The sequence below is a fragment of the Silurus aristotelis genome (assembly GCF_946808225.1).
Source record: "Silurus aristotelis genome assembly, chromosome: 7".
NCBI lineage: Eukaryota > Metazoa > Chordata > Actinopteri > Siluriformes > Siluridae > Silurus > Silurus aristotelis.
The window spans coordinates 28,830,397-28,850,509 of NC_139580.1; the positions used below are offsets into that span (position 1 = coordinate 28,830,397).

At 35.4% G+C, this 20,113-nt stretch overlaps 1 protein-coding gene across 11 annotated transcripts in view; it reads right to left on the reverse strand.

Moving 5' to 3' along the window:
* Positions 1-20,113, reverse strand: part of anks1b (ankyrin repeat and sterile alpha motif domain containing 1B) — a 251,294-nt gene that overhangs the window by 51,481 nt on the left and 179,700 nt on the right. For all 11 annotated transcript variants that reach the window (XM_083546162.1, XM_083546165.1, XM_083546166.1 and 8 more), the window contains 2 exons: positions 4,364-4,462; positions 2,284-2,436 (listed from right to left, as the gene is read on the reverse strand). In XM_083546162.1, coding sequence (XP_083402288.1) covers positions 2,284-2,436; positions 4,364-4,462 — 252 coding nt within the window. The remainder of the gene's footprint in view (positions 1-2,283; positions 2,437-4,363; positions 4,463-20,113) is intronic.

A 20,113-nucleotide genomic window follows, 5' to 3' on the forward strand; every position in this document is an offset into this window, starting at 1 on the left:
TAAATGAATTAAATGGACAATTTCACTACCGAGTTCATGCCTGTGATCGATAATTCGATTTGATTCGATTCAATTTGATTTAATTCATTTTTATTTGTAGAGTGTTTTTAATGTTGGACGTTGTCTCAAAGCAGCTTTACAGAGATAGAGCACATATAAAGTTGTATAAAAGAATGTATAAGTTTAGCAGCTATAAGTCTGTTTATTATAATAGTAAGAACTGAATTGATATCCTCAGCACCAAATCTCCATTCATTACAGTTCCATCATTGTTAATGTGTTCTGTTCAGAGATATTAATCCTAATAATGTTTCCATTAATCCGGTTTACTCGGGTGCTTCATGTGCAGGAGAGAGGAGAAATGTGTGGGAACATTCAGTGTAAATGTAAACACTTCGTATACACAGGCTGCCAGATGTAAAAATAAAGGTGTCATGTGTAAAATCAGTGTAAGTGAATGTGAGAAGTAAAGCGGTGACTGTGAGAGTATTCACATATAATTATGCACGTACACACTGCTCCTGTAGTACTAATTTAACTAATTTTATTTTATATATATATATATATATATATATATATATATATATATATATATATATATATATATATAGTGTTGGGCAGTAACTAATACTGTAACGCGTTACTTTTAAAAATAAAGTAACTTCGTTACCGTTACCGTATGGTGCGTTACCCGTTACTTTTATAAATGAATTAATTTCTGCTGAATTGTAGCCTACAGTCTAACCTGCTTACAGCAGTGTCGCATTGTAGGATTGGTGGATGAACCACTGTAAACAGGAAGAAGACGCGCTGTGGGCGTGTCTCCGTTTATTCAGGTCTGTGCGGCAGTAATGACGAGGCGAGGCGAGAGCAAGACGAGTTTCTCAAAGTGGAAATACGCTCATTATTTCACTTTAGTTGAGCATAAAGACAAAAACTTTTAAGTCAAATGTAAGTTGTGTCTGTCTGGTTCGAAGCTCGTATCTACTGCGATAAACAGCAACTCCAATCTGTTGAAGCTCCTCCAGAAACTCCATGCCTAAGGAGCTAGAAGCTAGAAGCTAACCTGGTGTTCTGTTCTACATTGTTGATAGTTTTCATACTTCAGCTGTGAAAGGAACATGTTTAAGAGCTCAACACAACAGCTTTTATGATGCAGAAGCCACTTTAGTTTTTGATTGTGAATCTATTATTCAGCTTGTTTTGTTATTTATTTCAGAAATCCTTGTGATATATTCAGTTTGTGCTGCTCTGACTTTAATAAAATAGTGTTTAAAAATTACATTGTGTTTAAGTCAGTTTTGTGTTTGTATAGAACATAACGCATAAAAGGGCATTAATGGGAACATTAAAGAACGTTCTTCAAAAAAGTAACCAAAAAGTTACTTTTAACAGTAACGCATTACTTTTTGGTGTGAGTAATCAACAAATTAACGGAGTTACTTTTTGAATGAAGTAACGAGGAACTGTAACTAGTTACTATTTTTTAGTAACGAGCACAACACTGTATATATATATATATATATATATATATATACATATATATGTATGTATTTATTTAATATGTATTCAATTGTTTCCAATAGTCTATTCTTTTCATTTCATAGTGTTTCTCTCGGAGTGTAATTTCACATTAGAGTTTCAATCCCATCAGATTTCAGCCATCACATCACATGTTCCCGAGGTCAAAAGTAGAATAGCAGAATAACCACTGCAGGCACTTATAGCATAAAGAACATAAAAATAAACTTGTTGCTTTAACCAATCAGATTGCGATTTGGTGACACTGAGGCCCTCTCACAGGCGTACAATAACATCTGCATTTTCACATCCTCTGATTGGATGGTCAGAGAGAGCGATATTCACGTCTCGCAACCTGCATCTGTAGCAAACTGCACTCAAATCTACAGGTGCGGATTTGATACTGTAGCTATTTCTTTCATCCCACAATAGCTGACAGAGGAAAAGAAATTGGTTTGGTCGCAGATACACTTACAAGGACTTTTAAAAAACGGGCTTCTGAAGACATCTTAAGCTAACGGCCGGCAAAACAGTTTAAAACAGGTGTTAAATTTGATCATGAACCGTTTATACTTTTGCGGTTTCTTTTCTGTCGAATTTGCACAAAAACACACAATTTCAAATTAATTTTATGAGGTTAATGCTGATGCTTCTGCTAAAGATGATGTATGCCGGCGGTGCTGCTGTGGCTACAGTGAAAGATGTGGCGTCATAGTGTTAATAATATGGCTTGAATTCTTGCTCGTCATTACATGGACTTACATTGATGAGCTCAATCTCCCAGATCTTCTTAACCAGTTCCATGGATGTGTAGCCATTGATGAGGAATGACTTGGTGTAGTCTCCTAGCTCGAGTGACTCCAGCCATTCTGCCACTGAAGTGGGGTTGTTGCCATCATAGCCTATGGGCCGCACCTGAGACAGACACACAACACACAGGGTGGTATCATTACTAAGCATAAAGACCAGCTCAGCTTCTCTTTACTGGACCCTCAGGTCATGTTCTTGCTTTTAACAGCTCATGGTTATTAGCCTTTTCATTCAAACCAGCTCTGGAGAGATTCAGCACTACTGTCCAAGGTGCTAGTCTCATCCTGAGCTTGTGTATTCATATTAAATCATACGCAACTACAAAATCACTCCAGGTTTTTACTTAGTATTAGTTATCAGTTATGCCACAGCCTTTCTGTATTAAACAGAAGAGAAAAAAATGCATCTTGTAGCATTCTCTTCATTCCTGATGAACACTTGATGTTACACTTTTATCTCTGACTGTTCCAGGATTCTTTCATATACCAATGAATCGAAAGTCTTCTGGTGGACAGTGGAACATCTTCCCAGAAGAGTGGAGGTTATCATAACAGCAAAAAAAAAAAAAAGAAGCACATAACATGTTTCCACAATCCTTTTGTCCATAAACCTGTGATTTAAATTGCAGATTCAGTGCCGCAGTTAAAAATGTATCAGCGGTAGAATCAGAATTAAGAATTTGACAATGCTGTGGTCCAATGTTAATAAAACTATCCATCATGGACTAAGTGAAGTAGATCCAACTTCTGACAGCGAATCATCTATATTTATAGATTAAAGGCAGTATGAACTGTGAAATTAGAAAATGAATACATGTGAAAAAACTTCCACTTCCCAGCTCTCTCTCTCTCTCTCTCTCTCTCACACACACACACACACACACACACACACACTCCAACATTCAGAACATTACCCACTTAATAAGGAGCACCTGCTCATGCTATTCTCTAATCAGCCATAAAAAACTTCACAGATACAGATGAAGCACTCGAGTTGAATCTAGTTGGATTGTTGTAAATGTCAGATTGAAGGAACCAGGATGATCTCCTGATATTTCCCCACACAAAATTGCGCAAGAAGAAAAATCCAGTGCGCTGCGGTTGTCATGGTCAGAAGAAAATGGCCAGGCTGGCAAAAAAGCATCACAGGATCTACGACCCATCAAACCCCAGAGTCTGACGGACTCCAAGAAAAGATCTTACTGATCTCTTGCCAGGTCAAGTGCATTTTTTACTGCTTTTCTTTCTTCAGATAAATGCAGATGTTTCATTTATCTTTTAGATCCTGGACTAAGATGTGACCCAAGGGGAGGAGGTTGTTTGTCAGAATGGGTGGCTGATGTTCAGATCTGTTGCATATCTGTCAAGTTTGGAAGTATAATAACCCCCGGGCCTTTGCGTTGCTGAATTGATTCACAGATTAATTATTTATTGGGATTTTTTAGAAGAAATTCAGACTGTGTGTTCACAGATGTGGAAAGTAATGAATTACATTTACTATAATTGAGTATTTAATTAAGTAATTCACATTTTTTTAAGTAGTTTCTCACATTTGTCATTTTACTTTTACCTAAAAATCTTTAGTTTGAACTACATTTTAAATCATATCCAGACAAGACAGGTGTCAGTGATGCAGACACGACTAAAAGCGAAATGCTGTCGGATAGTAGTGCAGGCTGATGTACCTATTTAAAATGCAGAGGTGGAAACACACTCAAATGTAAATGCAATTAAAAAAAAACCCTGACACACCTGCCTTTACATAGTTTACACATAAAACAAACTGACACATCTAGGAATCCAAAGTACACAAAACTCTAGGATTCATGCTAATGGTGAGGGGGAAAAGTTCTAGACCTTTTCTGTAATAAATACAGCAATCTGCTCATTTCTAATCTGCCTCACCCTGACCTTCATGATTCCAGCTACTCATGAGGATACATGGTGTGTGTGCCATGATTAAATTGTGCTGCTATTTGTTTAACAGTGTGACGCATCATGCTGTGTGTGGGATCTCTGCCTGATTTACTGACCCTGGGAAGAAGACGAATGGCCTGCAGGAGGCGCTGTCTGTGTGCCGAGTTCAGAATCCCGATTTCCAGCAGGTCCTGGTCCTCTACCACATTGCTGCCCTGTAAGACAAAAATTAAGCAGTACATTAAACACTTCTAATCGGATTACAAGCGCTAAAACATTAATGACCCAACAAACTGATGACTGTTCTTAATAATAATTGCTTACTTGCTCAAGGAATTTAGCAACGAAAGTAGCATGAACAGAAGACGAATAAGCACTCATATGAATTTTTTTTTACCTATTAAAGATGGAATTTAATGGGCATTTTTCAATACAGTGATTAGGAACGCCAGGTCTGCTCCAGTGCTCCAGATCTGCTCCAGGAAAAATCAGTTCTACATGGGGTTCTGCACATCACATTCACCTGACTTCTATCTCCCTTTATTTCAACAACTGGACGCAACCAACCAACATTTCAAGGTTGTTATATTCAAGCTTATGGTGAAATATAGTAGTGATTAAAACATTGGATCACGAAAAAAAAATAATAATTACGTATTTTTCAGCCTTTTTGACACTTAAAATTGACTCAGGTGCAAAGATTTCAAACACACTTCTTTCACGTTGTCATTATAGGGGTATTGTTTGTGGAATTGACCACATCACCCCTGTAATAATCAGTCTACACTGCTCCCAATCAAATCTCGCATTGATTATAAAATACTACTACTGACGTATAAAGCACTTAACGGTCTCGCACCGCAGTATCTGAGTGAACTTCTGTACCAGTATGATCCTCCACGCCTACTTAGATCAAAAGGTGCTGGCTATCTGTTGGTTCCTCCAATAATGAAGACTACAGCAGGGGGCAGATCTTTCTCTTATAAAGCCCCACAGTTATGGAACAGCCTTCCTATCAGTGTTCAGGACTCAGACACAGTCTCAGTGTTTAAGTCGAGGTTGAAAACGTATTTATTCAGTTAAGCCTTTAATCAGTAGATTTTTTTTCTTAGGTAAAGGTTTAGATCTGGAGGGATCATGGATATAGAGTGTTTGGTGAACTGGTATATTTGTATGCTGTCGTCCCCTCACATTCACGCGTTCACTCGGGTTTGTTGATGGTGGTGTGGTGGGTCGTCTCTTATCCCAGAGATCCCTCATGTCTGTGTTGCCTTCTGGTTCTCCCTTTTAGTTATGCTGCCATAGCGAGTCTTGCCGGAGTCCAAACTGCACAGTGACTTTAACTCTCATGCAACAATAGGGACACTTAATAATCCATATCCTTCTCTTCCCGTCACCATCTCTCTCTCTCTCTCTCTCTCTCTCTCTCTCTCTCTCTCTCCCTCTCTCTCAGTCGAGTTAAACATGCTCCTGAGGCTCCAGTGACCACTGTTCCTGCCCCTCTCCCCTCCGTGGATCTTCACACTTCTGTGCAGCTTGGGGCGGTCTCTCATCAACACCTTGGGTGGTTCCATGTAATTCCGGAGTAGAACGGGTGCTTTGAGGATGGATTGGACTGTAGTTAGTGTCGGCGGTCTGCTGCACTGACTCGGGAGTGCAGTTTGCTTCTGTTCGTCATCACTGCACCCCGCAACATTGTATATCTGCTTCAAATGGACATTCGGTGCAACCCAGATGAGGATGGGTTTCCTCTTGAGTCTGGTTCCTCTCAAGGTTTCTTCCTTATGCCGTCTCGGGGAGTTTTTCCTTGCCATAGTTGCTCAATAGGGACAAACATACTTACAAAAAACATATTTACGTTTAATCACCACATTATCTGTGTAAAGCTGCTTTGAGACAATGTTCATTGTTAAAAGCGCTATACAAATAAAATTGAATTGAATTGAATTGAATTGAATTTCGAGGAACATAATGAATTTAGTCCATTTTGTAATAAAGCTGTAACATAACAATGTGGAAAATGTGAAAGTGATGTGAATACTTTCTGGATGCACTGTATATACAAAACTTTGACTACAGTTCCAATCTTTATATATATATATATATACAGTAATCACACGTTTATCGCGATAAAAGGACAAGACCCCAAAACTGCGTAAATCATCCTCCCACACACTTTAAACACACAACCATTTGCAAGAATATAGCGAGATGAATCGTGAGTGAATTGGTAGAAATACAGTACACTGTATCACATTTATAGCAAGTACAAGTACTGTACAGTATATAGTTCTGTAGTAGCATAGCCTATGCGTAGTTTCTCTGCTTGTTTATTGGTTGAAGTGTCATATGACGTCATTAAAGAGGGCAAGTTAAAGATACACGTCACAGCAGACTGTTCTGTATTAACAATTTACTTAATTTTACAATTAATATTTTCATTTTTATTAATACATTACATTTTATCATAAAACTTTAATTCGCTATAAATTTTTTGGTCTATGGTCTATCTCCGCGAGAGACCTGGAAAATCATGCGATAAACCGGGGACGCCATCTGAATAAATTAGTATATCAATAGAAAGTTGATTTATTTTTGTAATTCAATACAAAAAGTAAAACTCGTATATTATATAGATTCATCACACACAGACTGAAATTTCTTTTCATTTTGATGATTATGGCTTACAGCCAATGAAAACCCAAAATTCAGTAGCTCAGAAAATGTGAATATTACTTATTAGCAATAAAATAAAATATTTTATATATATATATATATATATATATATATATATATATATATATATATATATATATATATATATATATATATATATATATAAACATTTTTAACACAAATGTTGGACTACTGAAAAGTTACTGGAAGGTGTCTGTGATGCTTTTGACGTGTTATAGAAGTCCAGGTTGCTCTGATAGCGGCCTTCCGCTCTTCTAAGTTGCTGGGTCTGGTGTCTCATATCTTCCTCTTTACAATACCCTATAGGTTCTCCATGGGGTTCAGGTCAGGCGAGTTTGCTGGCCAATCAAGCACATGGATACCATGGTCCTTAAACCAGGTGTTAGTACTTTTGGCAGTGTGGTGCTAAGTCCTGCTGGAAATTGAAATCAGCATTTCCATAAAGCTGGTCAGCAGAGGGAAGCATGAAGTGCTCTTAAACTTCCTGGTAGACGGCTGTGCTGACCTTCGACACAGTGATAAAACACAGTGGACCAACACCAGCAGATGAAATGACTCCCCAAACCACCACTGACTGTGCAAACTTTACACTTTACACCTCTGACATTGTCTCTGGTTCAGGAGTGGCTCAACAGAGAAATGTGTCAGTTGTAGCACATGAATACGTCTGTGTGTGGAGGCTCTTGAAGCACTGACTCCAGCTGCAGTCCACTTTTTATGAATCTCCCCAAATTCTTGAAGGGGCTTCGTTTCATCTTTTTCTACCACATTATTTTCTTCCATTCAACTTTCCATGAATGTGCTTGGATACAGCACTCTGTGAATAGCAGCTACTTTAGCGATGAACTTTTGTGTCTTACCCTCCATGTGCAGGGTGTCAATAATCGTCTTCTGGACAACTGTCAAATCAGCCGACTTCCCCATGATTGTGTAGCCTGAACCAGACTAAGACACCATTTAAAGACTCAGCAAACCTTTGCAGATGTTTGGAATTAATTAACTGATCAAATTTTGACACCATGAGTCTCCAATATTGAACTTTTTCACAATATTCAAATTTTCTGAGATACTTTGGGTTTTCATTGGCTGTAAGCCATAATCATCAAAATGAAAAGAAATAAACACTTGAAATATACCAGTCTGTGTGTGATGAATCTACATAATATACCAGTTTCACTTTTTGTTCAAATTACTAAAATAAACTTTTTAATGATATATTTTTTTTAATTTTAAGTTATTTAGATGAACCTCATATATATATATATATACACACACACACACACACACACACCCATCACTAGAGCATAGAATGCTGAATTTGAAGTATGAGGCTGGGATCATATGTTGTGAAGGAAGCATGTGATAGTAAATGTTGCTAGTTGTCAAGTGACAAGAAAAGAGCTACGTAAGCTAGCTGGAACAATGAGAAAATGAGAACTCTTACAAACAACAGGTCACAAGTACAAAGTGTAAAAAACTGACACGTTTCTAACAATGAGGAAAAGTTAATGAACACACACACACACACACACACACACACACACACACACACACACACACACACACACACACACAAACAGGACTATCATTCCTTTGCCACATGTAGAGATTCACCTTTAATGACCTTTATTTAAGCCTCATCAGACAAATCAGCTGGATACCCGACAGAGATCTGAGTGCATTAAACATAAATGCATTCACACTTTCGTGTAAACGTTCACACAAATGCTTACACACACACACACACACACACACACACACACACACACACACACACACACACACACACACAGGTACGACAATATATAAAAATAATAATAAAAAATAATAATAAGAGTGGACAGTGGACAGGCTGAGTGGTGCATTATGGATGATTAAATCATGATGATAAAAGCTTTGAGCGCCAAACATCTGCTCCAGTCGCCATCATGCACGCCTCGTCTTCTCTCTGATAAACTCTCTATGTGTCCCCTGAAATACGTCAGCAATAAAGTCAGCATCCTGTAAAGCGTGTCACATCTGTGCTACACTTGTACTATTCATGGTATGTGTGTACACTCGACTCAACAACGCGATACATACCACATGCTTTTATTCGCCCGTGGTACATTAGTTACCCTGGACAAGCAGGCTGGCAAGTAACCATGGCAATAAGTATCATGAAGCACCACATGAAAGAGTGTTCTATTCAAAAATAGACCTGATGAAAATAGCATTATCGGAACAGGACAATCAGATAAAAATATGCAGACTCGGTGGTCAAACCCGCACATATCAGATTCGTATGCAATGCATTTACAAAACGCAAAAGCACTATTATAAACCCGTTACATAACACAGTAAGTGCTCTGGAGATCTCTATAATGAGTGGACATTTTTGCAATAAATGGATATTTGGGGACTTTTGTATAGTTAATGGACATTCGTATAGAACGTGGGCACAATGTGGGGACAAACATACAGTGATTAGACACATACATAATGGAGATTATATATATATATATATATATATATATATATATATATATATATATATATATATATATACATACAGTGAGTGGACATTGAGGCAATGAGAAGACACACAAACACATACTGTACATACATACACATTTAAATACATTATACACCAAACAGGCATAATATTATGTTCACCAGCCTAATATTTTGTGGTTCCATTTTTCTTGCTAAAACAGTCACAACCAATCGATTATTAACAGCCTTGACTTCTTTAGCAGTTTGAGCTACAGGAGCTCGTCTGTTGGATCGGACCACACAGACCAGCCTTCGCTCTCCACGTGCATCAATGAGTCTCAGCCACCCGTGACCCTGTCACTGGTTCACCACTGTTCCTTCCTTGGAGCACTTTTGATAGATACTAAAAACTGCAGACCAGGAACATCCCACAAGATTTGGAGTTTTGGAGATGCTCGGACCCAATCATCTAGACATCTCTATTTGTCACAATTGTTAAAATCCTTACGCTTGCCCATTTTTTCTGCTTCTAACAATCAGCTTTTTTGGACAAAATGTTCACTTGCTGTCTAATAAATAAATCCACCCACTAACAGGTGCCATGATTAAGAGATAATCAGTGATATTCACTTCACCGTTTATAATGATATGTAATAATGTCATAATTATACCTAATCGGTGTATATACAGTGCATCTGGAAAGTTATTGACAGCGTTTTCTTTTTTTACATTTCGTTATGCTCCAGCTTTATTCCAAAATAAATTAGATTAAATTCATTATCTTCCTCAACATTTTAAAAACAATACCACATAACGACAATGTGAAAGAAGTGTGTTTGAAATCTTTGCAAAGTTATTACAAATAAGAAACTCTCAAAATATCACATGTACAAAATTGAGCTTAGGTGCACCCTTTTTCCACTAATCATCCTTGAGATGTTTCTACAACTTGATTGGAGTCCACCTTTGGTAAATTCAGTTGATTGGACATGATTTGGAAAGGCACACACCTGTCTATAGAAGGACAAATCAAGCCATGAAGTCCAAGAAATTGTCTGTAGACCTCAGAGACAGAATTGAATCAAGGCACAGATCTGGGGAAGGGGACAGAAAATTGTAGCAGAGCATTGAAGCTTACAATGAGCACAGTGACAGTCATCTGTAAATGGAAGAAGTTTGGATACACCAGGACTCTTCCTAAAAAAAGGTGAAGGAAGGTCAGCGTTTCTCTGTGGAGAGAGGAGAACCTTCCAGAAGAACAACCATCTCTGCAGAACTCCACCAATCACCAATATATATTAGGGGTGTAAAAGTGCATGTGTTTGTACCAATATCTTTTGGTACAGGGCTTTCGATGCAGTCCTTTATACATGCGGAACATAGTTAAAATCCTGAGTCCCTGTTAAGTGGCAGACTGGTTTAGTCTCCACCTCGCACTTTGAGCACATTTTTAAATTATTATTAATATTGTTCAAGTTTAATAATAATATTAATTATTATTAATATTATTAAACTTGAACACATACACAACAATGCCAGGGGTATATAAAGAAACTACGTGGCTACTCACTCACTCACTAAATAAGATTTGTTTTGCGCATGCATAAAAAAAGGTTAAAGAATCCATAGTGTTTGCATTAGCCGCTAACCAGGAAAGGGTTACATCCTTATTGTGAGCGGACAGTGAGTGGATATACATCAGTGAGTAGACAGTGAGTGGACATACATACATTCATACATACAATTAGTGAACAGTGAATGGACATACATACATCCATACAGTCTGTATGTATGTATGTATGTATGTATGTATGTATGTATGTATGTATGTATGTATGTATGTATGTATGTATGTACGTATGTTCACTCACTGTCCACTAATTGTATGTATGTATGTATGTATGTATGTATGTATGTACAGTATATATGTATGTATGTATGTATGTATGTATGTATGTATGTATGTATGTATGTACGTATGTTCACTCACTGTCCACTAATTGTATGTATGTATGTATGTATGTATGTATGTATGTATGTATGTATGTATGTATGTATGTATGTTCACTCACTGTCCACTAATTGTATGTATGTATGTATGTATGTATGTATGTATGTATGTATGTACAGTATATATGTATGTATGTATGTATGTATGTATGTATGTATGTATGTATGTTCACTCACTGTCCACTAATTGTATGTATGTATGTATGTATGTATGTATGTATGTATGTATGTATGTACAGTATATATGTATGTATGTATGTATGTATGTATGTCCACTCACTGTCCACTAATTGTATGTATGTATGTATGTATGTATGTATGTATGTATGTATGTATGTATGTACAGTATATATGTATGTATGTATGTATGTATGTATGTATGTATGTATGTATGTATGTATGTATGTATGTATGTATGTTCACTCACTGTCCACTAATTGTATGTATGTATGTATGTATGTATGTATGTATGTATGTATGTATGTATGTATGTATGTATGTCCACTCACTGTACACTAATTGTATGTATGTATGTATGTATGTATGTATGTATGTATGTATGTATGTACAGTATATATGTATGTATGTATGTATGTATGTATGTATGTATGTATGTATGTATGTATGTATGTATGTTCACTCACTGTCCACTAATTGTATGTATGTATGTATGTATGTATGTATGTATGTATGTACAGTATATATGTATGTATGTATGTATGTATGTATGTATGTATGTATGTATGTACGTATGTTCACTCACTGTCCACTAATTGTATGTATGTATGTATGTATGTATGTATGTATGTATGTATGTATGTATGTATGTACAGTATATATGTATGTATGTATGTATGTATGTATGTATGTATGTATGTATGTATGTATGTTCACTCACTGTCCACTAATTGTATGCATGTATGTATGTATGTATGTATGTACAGTATATATGTATGTATGTATGTATGTATGTATGTTCACTCACTGTCCACTAATTGTATGTATGTATGTATGTATGTATGTATGTATGTATGTATGTATGTATGTACAGTATATATGTATGTATGTATGTATGTATGTATGTACAGTATATATGTATGTATGTATGTATGTATGTATGTATGTATGTATGTATGTATGTATGTATGTATGTATGTATGTTCACTCACTGTCCACTAATTGTATGTATGTATGTATGTATGTATGTATGTACAGTATATATGTATGTATGTATGTATGTATGTATGTATGTATGTATGTATGTATGTATGTATGTATGTATGTATGTATGTTCACTCACTGTCCACTAATTGTATGTATGTATGTATGTATGTATGTATGTATGTATGTATGTATGTACAGTATATATGTATGTATGTATGTATGTATGTATGTATGTCCACTCACTGTCCACTAATTGTATGTATGTATGTATGTATGTATGTATGTATGTATGTATGTATGTATGTATGTATGTATGTACAGTATATATGTATGTATGTATGTATGTATGTATGTATGTATGTATGTATGTATGTTCACTCACTGTCCACTAATTGTATGTATGTATGTATGTATGTATGTATGTATGTATGTATGTATGTATGTATGTATGTTCACTCACTGTCCACTAATTGTATGTATGTATGTATGTATGTATGTATGTATGTATGTATGTATGTATGTATGTATGTACAGTATATATGTATGTATGTATGTATGTATGTATGTATGTATGTATGTATGTCCACTCACTGTACACTAATTGTATGTATGTATGTATGTATGTATGTATGTATGTATGTATGTATGTATGTATGTATGTATGTACAGTATATATGTATGTATGTATGTATGTATGTATGTATGTATGTATGTATGTTCACTCACTGTCCACTAATTGTATGTATGTATGTATGTATGTATGTACAGTATATATGTATGTATGTATGTATGTATGTATGTATGTATGTTCACTCACTGTCCACTAATTGTATGTATGTATGTATGTATGTATGTATGTATGTATGTATGTATGTATGTATGTATGTATGTATGTACAGTATATATGTATGTATGTATGTATGTATGTATGTATGTATGTATGTATGTCCACTCACTGTACACTAATTGTATGTATGTATGTATGTATGTATGTATGTATGTATGTATGTATGTATGTATGTATGTACAGTATATATGTATGTATGTATGTATGTATGTATGTATGTTCACTCACTGTCCACTAATTGTATGTATGTATGTATGTATGTAGGTATGCATGTATGTATGTATGTATGTACAGTATATATGTATGTATGTATGTATGTATGTATGTATGTATGTATGTATGTATGTATGTATGTTCACTCACTGTCCACTAATTGTATGTATGTATGTATGTATGTATGTATGTATGTATGTATGTATGTATGTACAGTATATATGTATGTATGTATGTATGTATGTATGTATGTATGTATGTATGTCCACTCACTGTACACTAATTGTATGTATGTATGTATGTATGTATGTATGTATGTATGTATGTACAGTATATATGTATGTATGTATGTATGTATGTATGTATGTATGTATGTATGTATGTATGTTCACTCACTGTCCACTAATTGTATGTATGTATGTATGTATGTATGTATGTATGTATGTATGTATGTATGTATGTATGTATGTCCACTCACTGTACACTAATTGTATGTATGTATGTATGTATGTATGTATGTATGTATGTATGTATGTATGTATGTTCACTCACTGTACACTAATTGTATGTATGTATGTATGTATGTATGTATGTATGTACGTATGTTCACTCACTGTCCACTAATTGTATGTATGTATGTATGTATGTATGTATGTATGTCCACTCACTGTACACTAATTGTATGTATGTATGTATGTATGTATGTATGTATGTATGTCCACTCACTGTACACTAATTGTATGTATGTATGTATGTATGTATGTATGTATGTATGTATGTATGTATGTACGTATGTTCACTCACTGTCCACTAATTGTATGTATGTATGTATGTATGTATGTATGTATGTATGTATGTATGTCCACTCACTGTACACTAATTGTATGTATGTATGTATGTATGTATGTATGTATGTATGTATGTATGTATGTACAGTATATATGTATGTATGTATGTATGTATGTATGTATGTATGTATGTTCACTCACTGTCCACTAATTGTATGTATGTATGTATGTATGTATGTATGTCCACTCACTGTACACTAATTGTATGTATGTATGTATGTATGTATGTATGTATGTATGTATGTATGTATGTTCACTCACTGTACACTAATTGTATGTATGTATGTATGTATGTATGTATGTACGTATGTTCACTCACTGTCCACTAATTGTATGTATGTATGTATGTATGTATGTATGTATGTATGTCCACTCACTGTACACTAATTGTATGTATGTATGTATGTATGTATGTATGTATGTATGTATGTATGTATGTATGTCCACTCACTGTACACTAATTGTATGTATGTATGTATGTATGTATGTATGTATGTATGTATGTATGTACGTATGTTCACTCACTGTCCACTAATTGTATGTATGTATGTATGTATGTATGTATGTATGTATGTATGTATGTATGTATGTATGTATGTCCACTCACTGTACACTAATTGTATGTATGTATATATGTATGTATGTACAGTATATATGTATGTATGTATGTATGTATGTATGTATGTATGTATGTATGTATGTTCACTCACTGTCCACTAATTGTATGTATGTATGTATGTATGTATGTACAGTATATATGTATGTATGTATGTATGTATGTATGTATGTATGTATGTATGTATGTATGTATGTTCACTCACTGTCCACTAATTGTATGTATGTATGTATGTATGTATGTATGTATGTATGTATGTATGTACAGTATATATGTATGTATGTATGTATGTATGTATGTATGTATGTATGTATGTATGTATGTATGTATGTCCACTCACTGTACACTAATTGTATGTATGTATGTATGTATGTATGTATGTATGTATGTATGTATGTACAGTATATATGTATGTATGTATGTATGTATGTATGTATGTATGTATGTTCACTCACTGTCCACTAATTGTATGTATGTATGTATGTATGTATGTAGGTATGCATGTATGTATGTATGTATGTACAGTATATATGTATGTATGTATGTATGTATGTATGTATGTATGTATGTATGTATGTATGTATGTATGTTCACTCACTGTCCACTAATTGTATGTATGTATGTATGTATGTATGTATGTATGTATGTATGTATGTATGTACAGTATATATGTATGTATGTATGTATGTATGTATGTATGTATGTATGTCCACTCACTGTACACTAATTGTATGTATGTATGTATGTATGTATGTATGTATGTATGTATGTATGTATGTATGTACAGTATATATGTATGTATGTATGTATGTATGTATGTATGTATGTATGTATGTATGTATGTTCACTCACTGTCCACTAATTGTATGTATGTATGTATGTATGTATGTATGTATGTATGTATGTATGTATGTATGTATGTCCACTCACTGTACACTAATTGTATGTATGTATGTATGTATGTATGTATGTATGTATGTATGTATGTATGTTCACTCACTGTACACTAATTGTATGTATGTATGTATGTATGTATGTATGTACGTATGTTCACTCACTGTCCACTAATTGTATGTATGTATGTATGTATGTATGTATGTATGTCCACTCACTGTACACTAATTGTATGTATGTATGTATGTATGTATGTATGTATGTATGTATGTATGTATGTATGTCCACTCACTGTACACTAATTGTATGTATGTATGTATGTATGTATGTATGTATGTATGTACGTATGTTCACTCACTGTCCACTAATTGTATGTATGTATGTATGTATGTATGTATGTATGTATGTATGTATGTATGTCCACTCACTGTACACTAATTGTATGTATGTATGTATGTATGTATGTATGTATGTATGTATGTATGTATGTATGTATGTCCACTTACTGTATGTATGTAAGTGGACAGTGAGTGGGCATACATACATACATACAGTAAGTGGACAGTGAGTGGACTTACAATAATGTAATTAGTGGACATACATCAGTACAGTGAGTGGACGTATGTACTACTCACTGTCCATCCATACATTGAGTGGACAGTGAGTAGACATATGTCCATACAGCAAGTGGACAGTGAGTGCACATATATAAATTCAGTGAGTGGACATACATCCTTACTGTAAGTGGACATTGAGTGGACATACATTAATACAGTGAGTGGACAGTAAGTGGACATACATGAATACAGTGAGATGACATACATCCTAACTGTGAGTGGACAGTGAGTGGACATACATCCTTACTGTAAGTGGACACTGTATGGACTATGGAGTGAGTGAAATACATCAATACAGAAAGTGGAGACTGAATGGACAGTGAGTGGACATACATCAATACAGTGAGTGAAGATGGAGTGGACAGTGATTGGACATACATGAATACAGTGAGTGGACATTAAGTAGACAATAATTCAGCGAAAGTAGAGTGAATGGACAGTAAGTGGACACACACTAATACAGTGAGTGGACAGCAAGTGGACATGCATCCTTACTGTAGACATACATCATTACAGTGAGTGGACATACATCAATTCAGTGAGTCCACAGTGAGTGGACATATATAAATTCAATGAGTGGACATACATCCTTACTGTGAGTGGATACTAAGTGGACATACATCAGTACAGTAAGTGGACAGTAAGCAGACACATACCAATACAGTTAGTGGACAGTGAGTGGACACACATCCTTACTGTGAGTGGACAATGAGTGGACAGACATCAATTCAGCGAGGGGACAGTGAGTGGAAATATATTAAGACAGTAAGTGGACAGTAAGTAGACAGTGTGTGGGTTTTCTCTAGAGATAAAGATACAGTAGTTCCCAGTAGATTTGAAGGTGAAAAGGGGACAGATGAAGTCCTGTCTCTGTAGAAGAGACTTTTGTCATGAGGAGGTTAAAGCATCACTCCAGCTCTCTGTATTAAAGCCCATGTTCTACAGGAAGAAGCTCTACAGCTTCACCACTCAGCAGAAACACTGCAGCAAAATGAATCCCATGTGATTTCATACGGGTTTGGTTTATTCCATATTTACACCAAATGACACCAAATTAGAGGTGGAAAGAAGAGAGAGAGAGAGAGAGAGAGAGAGAGAGAGAGAGAGAGAGAGAAAGAGAACTAATCTTGTTTCAGATACCCCAGTCATGTGGAGTTAGCACATAGTGTAGTCATACATAATAATGAGCTGGATAAGAAATGTGTGTGTGTGTGTGTGTGTGTGTGTGTGTGTGTGTGTGTGTGTGTGTGTGTGTGTGTGTGTGTGTGTGTGTGTGTGTGTAAATGCAGGACTCTCAATTAGCCCAAGGCTTCATTATTGTTCGGAATAAGCAATCATTACGAAGCAGACAGATGGACTCAAAAAAACAAACCAAAGATCACTCAGGGGTTAGTGATCCTCCGAAACACGGGAATGCAACTGATCAGCAGACGTTCTGTGCCAAAAACATTTTGATTGCACATTTTAATTATCCAACACTTATTTTCCCTGTTTACTGTATTTTATATCTATATTTAAAATAAAGTCTGGTATAATTCTATTATCAATAAAAAAAAATTGAGTTTTAGGTTGATGGTATCCTGAGTTTGCAATGGAGTGAACCAGTGTTCATTCATCCATTGATCGAGACTTTAAAGCACTTTTGTATGTCGCTCTGAATAAGTGTGTCTCCTAAATGTATAATAATAATAATAATAATAATAATAATAATAATAATAATAATAATAATAATAATTTCCATGCAAAATGAGTGTAGAAAAAAATCCCAAAACTAAATAAATTAATTAAACCACAAATTTATTTTATCAGTATTTCAGGGACATTAAAATTAAAACCCTACACTCAACGATAGATGGGGCCAAAAGGGGCTTTTGGCTCAGTGCACATTGGTACTGAAAGCAATCCTTGTTTTACGAGTGGAACATAGTTACAATTCGAGTTCCCTCACAAACCACTTCTTGTCATCGACAACGTTTTTAAGACAGTCTAGCAATATTGATTCTTTTGTGTTTTATGTACAGCTTCAAGAATTTCTCTTGAAAGGAAATAAATCCTGACAATTCAACATATCAAGGGAATGAATTAATGAATGAATAAAGGATGGAAGAAATTTACAAAAATAAATAAATAAATTGAATGGATAAATAAATAACTATCTTGTGTGTTTGTTGTCTTTATCTGATGAAGAGAAGCTCGTCCATGTGTTCATGGCGTCCAGACATGACTACTGTAATGCATTTCTGAATCGATGTCCTGCATCATTAATAAAAAAGCTCCAGTTTTCCAGAATGCAGCAGACAGAGTTCTCACAAGGTCGAGATAATATGATCATATAATCCCAATCTTCTCATCCCTACACTGGCTTCCTGTTAAATTTTAAATCGACTAGAAACTACTGCTACTTACCTACAAAACACTAAATAGTTTGGCTCCCATGTATCTCTCCAGTCTTCTAACACGCCACAATCCGTCACGCTCCTTAAGATCCCAAAACTCTGGGCTTCTAGTAGTTCCTAGAATATTAAAGTCCACTAAAGGTGAAAGAACATTCTCACATTTAGCTCCTAAACTTTGGAATAGTCTTCCTGACAGTGTTCGGGGCTCAGACATAACACACATCACATCATAATCTTGTGCTCCAGAACATCTGATCACATGCACATAGTCAACTTGTGCTGTTAATATCATAAATATTACAGCTACGCTAAATCCTCTTCACCGCTTCTCTTTCTCTCTCCATCCCGAGGCATCCTGAGGTTCCTCCAGCCCCAGTCACCTCCCACTTTATGAAGATTATGGACCTTTAAAGAAGTAGATTCCGACCCCGCAAACATCTCGAACCATCTAGAGACGTACCAGCGCCATTTGGATCCCACTTCATGTGGAGTTTGTACATTAGACCTCTTTGAGTGTTTTAAGGCTCTGGCATGGAGAAGCTGGTGTTGGATCTGTGATGATCTCAGATGTTGAGCTATTTTATGAGTTCATTAGCTCCTGGTTCTATAACCACAAATGATTGTAAAAAACTGTAGAAAGAACATTACTCATAATCTCACACTCCAGTGCTCATGTTAGTTCTCACTCTCCAGTGTTCTGTATTGTTTAAAGACTATAATCACACTCTTGATGTCACCTAAATGAGGATGGGTTCCCCTTTGAGTTCCTCTCAAGGTTTCTACCTCATAACATCTAAATGAGTTTTTCCTTGCCACAGATGAGGCTGCTCATCAGGGATAAATACACATCGTTCACCTTGACTGTTAATTTCTGTAAAGCTGCTTTGAGACGATGTCTGTTGTGAAAAGTGCTATAGAAATAAACTTGACTTGACTTAAATACAGACATTTGTTAAAGTATGTTTAAATAAGTAGAACAGTTAAGTAGAATACTGTATATCTTTAGAAAATTTGATAAATGTAAAACACACACACACACACACACACACACACACACACACACACACACACACACATCTGCATTAACCA